Here is an 8,183-nt window from a genome sequence, read left to right as displayed (position 1 = left end):
CTTCATGGACCCGTACTCCGGTTATAATCAAATTCCAATGTACGGCCCCGATCAGGAACATACATCTTTCATCACTGATAGGGGGTTGTACTGCTACATAGGGATACCGTTCTGATTGATCAATGTGGGCGCAACTTACCAGTGGTTGGTGAACATGATGTTCAAAAATCAGATTTGAAGAAAAATAGAAGTATATGTTGATGATATGCTGGTCAAATGAAAGGAAGTAAACGACCATGTAAAGCATCTAATGGAGATGTTTGACATTCTAAGGAGGTTTTGCATGAAATTGAACCCGCAGAAGTGTGTATTCAGCGTTGAGTCAGGCAAATTTCTTGGATTCATTGTCAATCATAGGGTGATTGAAGCTAACCCCGCCAAGATCAAGGCACTGCTGGATATGAAGTCTCCCACAAGTGTAAAGCAAGTGCAAAGCTTGACCGGAAGAATCACTGCATTCAATCGTTTTGTATCAAAATCATCTGACAGGTGCAAGGAATTCTTAAAGGCGATCAAAGTGGCAGGGAAAGACTTTATATGGACATCAGAATGTGAAGAAGCTTTCAAGAGGATCAAGGAACAACTGGGGAACCCTCCCATATTGTCGAAAACATTGGATGAAGAGTCTCTGATTCTATACTTGGCAGTTTCGGAGTATTCAATCAGTGCGGTACTGGTCAGAGAAGATGATGTACAATAATCACCAGTATATTATGTGAGTAAGCGGTTGCACGATGCGAAGACTCGCTACACCAGCATGGAAAAGTTGGTTTATGCCTTAATCCTTGCATTAAGATGCAAGGAAGTTGCGCACGTACTTTCAAGCTCATAGAATTGAAGTCCGTACGGCATATCCCCTATGATAAGTCCTTCACAAACCAGAGTCATCGGGAAGAATGTTGAAATGGGTTATGGAACTGGGACAGTTTGACTTAGAATACATGCCTCTCACAGCAATCAAAGGGTAGGCCCTAGCTGATTTCTTACTAGAATTTGATTCTGAAATTGATGGTAAGGCTCTGGTGGTGATGCACCTGTCTCCTCCTGAAAAAGTTTTAGAAGAGTTTCCGCATCCATGGTGGGTTTTGCATGTAGACGGAGCGGTTAACAATGGAAGAACAGGCGCGGGCATCGTGCTTGTATCTCCGGAAGGCCACCATCTGATAAGCGCAAATCACTTTAAGTCATATGCAACTAATAATGATGTGGAGTATGAAGCATTGATTAATGGCTTAAAGATCGCTTTGGAAATGGGAGTGCGGAATCTGATTACAAAGAGTGATTCAGAATTGGTGGTGAACCAAGTCAATGGAGGGTTTCAAGCCCGAGGACCGTGAACAGAACTATATTTAAGGTGCGCGCAGCGTCTGATCGGAAGATTCAAGGAGGTTAGACTGGAATGTGTACCGCGAGAAATGAACAGCAACGGGATGCTCTGGCAAAAATGGGATCTCAACAGGAAGCCGTGTTGGTGGGATCTATACCCTTAGAACTCTAGGAGATCCCTAGTATCCCAGAGGTAGAAGTGATGCAAGTAGATGAGGCTCCCAAGGAAACATGGATGACGCATATTCTTTCCTATATTCATAAGGGAGTACTCCCTGAGGATAAGTTCAAGGCTCGGCGACTCCGCTACTAGGCAGCGACGTATGTAGTATATGATGAAGTTTTATATAAAAGAGGCTTCAATCAACTGCTACTCCGGTGTGTCGATGAAAAAGAGGGAAATTACATCTTGAGATAAGTACATGAAGGAATTTTGGTAATCACTCGGGGGATAATTCGCTGGCAATGAAGGTTCTGCGTCAAGGTTATTATTGGCCTACGATGAAGGAAGATGCCACAAACTTTATTAGAGCATGCGATCGTCGCCAACGCTTTGCGAATTACTCATCTATGTCAGCAACGCTTTTAACATCTATGGTGAGTCCATGGCCATTTGCCATGTGGGGTATTGACCTTATTGGAGAATTACTGAAAAGCAAAGGAGATGTCAAGTATGCAGTAGTCGCAGTTGATTATTTTACTAAGTGGGCAGAGGCTATGCCATTAGCAACTATTACTGCAAAGAAAATCAAGGATTTTGTGTTTAACTCTATTGTATGCAAATTTGGAATCCCTTACAAACTCGTTTCTGACAACGGAAAATAGTTTGATAGCAAGGAGTTGCGACAACTATGTGAGGATTTGAAGATTAAGAATGAATTTGCAGCAGTCTATCATCCTCAGAGTAATGGGCAAATAGAGGTTGTCAACAAGATAATAAAGCATACTCTTAAGACCAAGATGGAAGAACACAAAGGAATATGGCCTGAATAACTCCCAAAGGTGTTGTGGTCTTACAACACGACTCTGAGGTCTAATACGGGAGAATCACCATTTATGCTCATTTACGGGTACGAGGCTATGGTGCCCGTGGAAGTTGGTTTGGGGTCACTTCGCAGAGATCGTTATGCAGAAGAGGATACAGAAGTTTCTCAGAGACTTCAACTAGACCTTTTGGAAGAGACAAGGGAGAACTCCCAGTTAAAGCTCACAACGTATCAGCAGCTTGCCGCAAGGTACTATAACAAGAAAGTAAAAGGACAACTGCTGAAGGTGGGAGACCTGGTGCTCAGGAAAGTTATAACTAACACAAGGATTCCCCAGCATGGGGTATTTGGGGCTAATTGGGAAGGACCATATAAGATAAAATCCATCTTGTGGAAGGGGACTTATCACCTCGAAGACTTGGAGGGAAAGATGGTTCCGCGAGCATGAAATGCGGAGCATCTCTGAAAGTATTATCAGTAAGGCGCGGCTCTAGCCCCTTACATATTATGTTTGCATTTTCAGTTATATATTTAGGGCTTTGCCCAAATCGTAGACTAAAAGAAATAAAATTCCTCCTAGCCTAGGGGATTAGTGCATGTATTATCTATCTTGGAACTAGTTGAAGGATGTTGGTGAGACTGCGTAACTGTATGAACAGTTACATGATAACTCAACACAATAACAACACTAGAACATGACAGGTTAATAATACTACGTCTACACAAGATATCAAGAAGAATGAAGATAAGGCAAATCTAAAGAATCGGAAGATTAGAAGAAGTCCTGAAGTCTGTCTACAGGTCACTGAAAGAAGTTCATTAATATGATCATACCTCAGTGAAGAACAAAGGTTCAAGACTTTCAGGGTTTCAGAAATGTTGAAGATTCAGTATACAAGTGCTACCGGAAAATTTCAGTGTATTGGCATTGATTGAAAATAGACAATGTTCGAAGCATAGGAATCTGAAGAATTGAAGACATGGTATAGACAGAGGTTAATGGAAACGTTGTCTAAAGTATCAGAAAGGATTCCAGTGAAAGTACATTTGTTTATTGACAGTCAGTGTTCGAAGCAATAAAGTTGAGGCAAGCTTAACAATGTAATCAAGGCTATAATACGAAGACCTGAATCGGGGTTAGTCGTCTGTGAACCAGACTAGTTGCACTAGGTGTCAACAGCTCATGAAAGGAATCTGGGTATTATTTATAGAAGGATTGTTAAGTTGAGGAACGTACTTGGATTGAACGTTTATATGTTAAAGTACGAGAAGAGGTGCGCGGGATATACAGCTCAACAGCTCAGGGGAGTGACGAAGCTCAAAGTTTAATTGTTAAATTAAATAAATTATTTAATGGACTTTAATATAATTTATTAAATAAACTTAAAATGATTTATCTTATAAACTTTAAGTAAGTTTATTTTATAAATCTAAATTAGTTTATTTATATAAGTTATATTTAAGTTTATTTTATAAATTAATTTAATTACAATTTAAACTTAAAAAGAAAAGAAAAGGAGAAAAAGAAAAGGAGAAAAAGAAAATAGAAAAAGAAAATAGAAAAAGGTAAAAGAAAACAAAAAGAAAAACAAAAAAAGAAAAAAAAAGCAAAAAGAAGAAAACGAAAAGAAAAAAAATAAACAAAAGAACGTGTACATAAATGTACATAATGTTTTTAGTTGGATTTTGATTTTAAGTACATGATCATGTACCTGTTAGTATATTAAGTCGCCACAGAGATTGTCCTCCCTTCCCTCCGTCGCCACAGAGGTTATATCGCCCTAGTATGTAATCAAGGTGTTGCCACACACACCTGTCGCCACAGAATTAAAGCTGTCGCCACAGAAAGCTTCTCACATCAGCCACACAATTTTATTGTGTATAAAGTCTACACTTTGCAGCAGATCTAAATGAGTACTGTTTATCTTCTTCTCCAAAAAAAAGAGAGTTGATAAAACAAGAAGCGGAGAGTTACAGGGAAGTTCAAGCTACTTGAATATCCGTTTAACTTCTCACCGGAGTAACGTTATAATTCCCGATTTAACTCTTGTATATTCTTAGGGGCATTATAATCGTTACCCGGTAATTAAATCCTAGTACAAACAAAAGCTAGATTATTGTATAGGATTTGATTTGTAAATCTTTGTAGTAGCTAGGAACGTTATTGTTCTTAGATTGTAGCCGGTTAATTTATTTACCGGAGTGTAGTAACACCCTCGAGGATTTATATACGAATATATATATATTTCCCCGAATATCTTGTGTTCCTCGTTTTTATCGTTCCAAACACTATTCCTCTCAAGAACACGAAACCACTAACTGAGCACTAAATATTTTATCCGCTAAAGATTTAAAAGAATTTTTAATTTAGTGATTATTGTATTCAACCCCCCCTTCTACGATAATTCGGGACCTAACAATTGGAATCAGAGCCTACTGATTGATACACAAATCAGGATCCTTAAATTAATTTATTTTATTAATTTTCATTTACTTAATTTTAATTTTATAAATTTGATTTAGCAAATTTATTTTATAAATTTAATTTAAATAAGTTTATTATATGAACTTAATTTAAATAAATTTATATTATAAATTTAATTAAATTAATTTATTAATTAACATTTTAGTAAATAAATTTTTTAATTTAAATTAATTCCCTCATATTAATTTGCTTCCAGATTTGAATATGGCTGCCAATTGTTTTTAAAATAGGTGCCATTTTCTTTAGTTTCCTTTATCTGCTATATTTGGAGTTCACGCGCACATTAATGATAGAGGAACAGGTTTGTTGTTGGTAACGCACACGCGCGGTACAACACACGCGCGGGGCACAAAAGCCGGCTTTGGAATTTGGTTGGCTGACAGATAAATCTAAGGTAGCTTGTTGTTTTTTTTGTTGTTGTTGTCGTCACACACAGAACCTTCGCCACAGCCGGAGTCGCCACAGGGGAAAATAGTCGCCATACAGTATTGTCGCCATAGAAGAATGAGAAAAGAAACTGTGTGGTTCACCCTGTAGTCGCCACAGATGACTTAGTTTTTTTTATTCGAACATACACAGAGGTGGACACTGAGTCGCCATAGAACACTTAATAATTTTTGTTACCCCATAATTTTTTATTTCTAATTTATTTATTTTTCCATAAAATTTAAAATTCTTAAAGTTAAATTTTTCTTAAATAATAATTTAAATTTTATTTAATTTTTAAGAAAATTCGAAATTCTTGAAAATTAAATTTTATGTAAAAATTTATTTTTGATTAATTTATTTTCTAAGAAAATTAAAATATTGGAAATTTAAATTTTTCTTAAATATTAAATTAAGGGTACTCAAGTATTGGTAGACTCAGGATTCCTCGGGCTTTTAAAGTGGATTTTAATCTTTCGAAGAAAACGAAGACCATGTGCTATTCAGACGGAAAATTCCCGAATACAGAAATTGAAGATAATGGTTTTCTTACTCCGACAAAATTGATTTCAAGACCTATAGACGAAAATTATGGAACTTCCTCAAAAGCTTACTCCATAGGATACCACTGGGTTTCCAGACGTAGGAATTGAATGAAATTTTTACAAGTACAGTTTTTCTCGGAGATTTTAAGACAACTCCATGATTTCAGATTATACAGTCACATAGTGGTTTGTACCAATGCTATATTTATCAGGGAATCAATGAGATCATACAGGCAGGAATTGTGGAGGTCAGAGAGAACAAGAATTGTGGAGGTCTGATAGAATAGTGGGGACAAACAAATATCTCAGTTACATGCAATATAGTTGGAACCTCATGATAGAATGTAAGAGTTACTGATAGCTAAATCAGAAGAAGCTCAGGTAGAAGTACTTGAGGGACTGGACGTCAGGGCAGTGGTTAACATGTTAGGGAAGTTTGGTCGTATCAGATTCACAAGAAATACATAAGCTATATCCAAGGATCAAGCTTATCTATTCAGAAGCAGAGATTCTTACAGATCCAGTTCAAGAGGTGGTTACAAGACTGAGATTGGGACACAAACAAGATTTGATAGCTACAGGTATGATAAGACATATGTGTCAAGTAACTATCAGGGGTTTTGCTACAACAGAACGAGAAGCTTGACAAACAAGGATGAGTAGGGATTCAGTTGAAGAGCTGTGACAAAGGTAGAATGTTTTCTTAGGGAAGCAGCCAGTCAAAAATTATAGTGCACGGGAAAGAGTTGGGATGGATCAGATGACGAGAATCATGAATATCTTGCTTTCATAGCAATCTCGGAAGATGGTCCAACTCACATATCTCAGGTTTCAATTTCTTAAACCACTGCAATATCTTGTTCTCAATATTCAATGCATGATAAGATCTTAGTGTTTAAATGTTTAACACTCGCACAAGCATGATAGCATCACACATAGATAATGCTGAACTAGTTCACTAGATTATTTTCTGGTAACTAGGATTGATGTTTAACTTGTGCATGTTACATTAGATGATCTTAAATATGTGTTTGAATATTTGTTGAACATGATTAATTGCTTTAGTGAGATATATGTTTTTTCAGCATATAAGACCTTTGATTATGCTTATCTCTTATTTCCTATTACATTGAGATTTATTCATTTGATCTGAATTGTTTGTTAAGATATGTTAGTTATAACTGGATTGAGATAGCTAGATGAGATTTATCAACAAAATTGGACTAGATAGAATTAGTGATTTGTTTGTTAATTCTGTTTGTTCCATATCATGCCTGTCTTGCTTAATTCTTATGTGTAATGTTTCTTAATAAATGCCATGTATTCTTAACACAATGCTTGCTTATGCTTATGCCATGAATGCATCTCTCAGTACTTGCATTAACTGTAGAAAAAGCATGTTTAGAATTACAATAGGGCAAAGACTGCTAATCCTCCTTATGAAGGTTGGAACCAATTTTCCCCTAACCTAGAGACAAATTTGTCAAGGGTATTAAAATGGAGAAAATTGTCAGTCAAAGATAAGAATTAGCATGATAAGGTTATAGCTGTTGTTATCTCTGTTTATAATAAAATCTCTAATCCAACTGGACCCAAACTGATAAGTTGGGTACCAAGAACTGTTAATCCATTTGTGAGTGCAGGACATAACAGGTTAATTGATTCATATGTATTCTTGCTAATTCATACTCAAGGCATATGATCAAAGAAAGAGCCTCACTATCAAATGTGATTAACAAAATCTATTCCGTCAACAATCTTTGGAGATGACAACAAAGGTTTTCATTACGGGACAAGCTATACAGAAAAAGGGATGTCATCATGAATTCAATAATTGATATCACTAATAACAACTAATCATTGGAGTCAATGATAACAATTGAAGCAACTTCTTGCTGGAGAATCAAGGTACAAATCCTCTTATCAGACAGTTTTGCATCAAAGGATAAAATGTCAATTCAATGAAGGATTAGTGTCTCATCTGAAGCAGGAAGATTGAGAAGCTTGCTCTTCTTAGAGTAAGGAAAGGATATGCTCATGGCTAGACTGGAATCTCAGCAAAGGTGAAGTCAATGGTTTCCACTATAAAGCTTCATCTAACAGAAGTTTAGCTATGGCATTGGAAGCTCTCACCCTTGAACATCAACTCGAGGAACTCTTTTGTGAAAAGGGGTTAGTGAGAGGACTGCCTCATCTTGAATTCAGAAGATGGTAAATGTGAGGCATGTCAGAAAGAGAAGTCAAAGACAACATCACATCAAGTAAAGATATACCTTAGTGATGGTGGTTGACTACTCTTATGAAACAAAGTTGTTGTTCGTGCATTCTCAAGACAGGACATCACAGATGGTGATTGATCATATCAGGAGATCAAACTGGAAGCAACTGTAGTGACATATTCAGCACTTGGAGCTC

At 36.7% G+C, this 8,183-nt stretch overlaps 1 protein-coding gene across 1 annotated transcript; it reads left to right on the top strand.

Moving 5' to 3' along the window:
• Positions 1-2,406: 2,406 nt before the first annotated feature.
• LOC141665525 (uncharacterized) lies at positions 2,407-2,760 on the top strand. Its single transcript, XM_074471510.1, has one exon. It carries the CDS (start codon positions 2,407-2,409, stop codon positions 2,758-2,760), a length of 354 nt encoding a protein of 117 aa, XP_074327611.1.
• Positions 2,761-8,183: the final 5,423 nt, after the last annotated feature.

The sequence above is a fragment of the Apium graveolens genome, chromosome 6 (genome assembly GCF_009905375.1).
Source record: "Apium graveolens cultivar Ventura chromosome 6, ASM990537v1, whole genome shotgun sequence".
Classification (NCBI taxonomy): domain Eukaryota; kingdom Viridiplantae; phylum Streptophyta; class Magnoliopsida; order Apiales; family Apiaceae; genus Apium; species Apium graveolens.
Note: the sequence above shows the minus strand (reverse complement) of the source record. Positions and strands in the feature narration are given on the sequence as shown.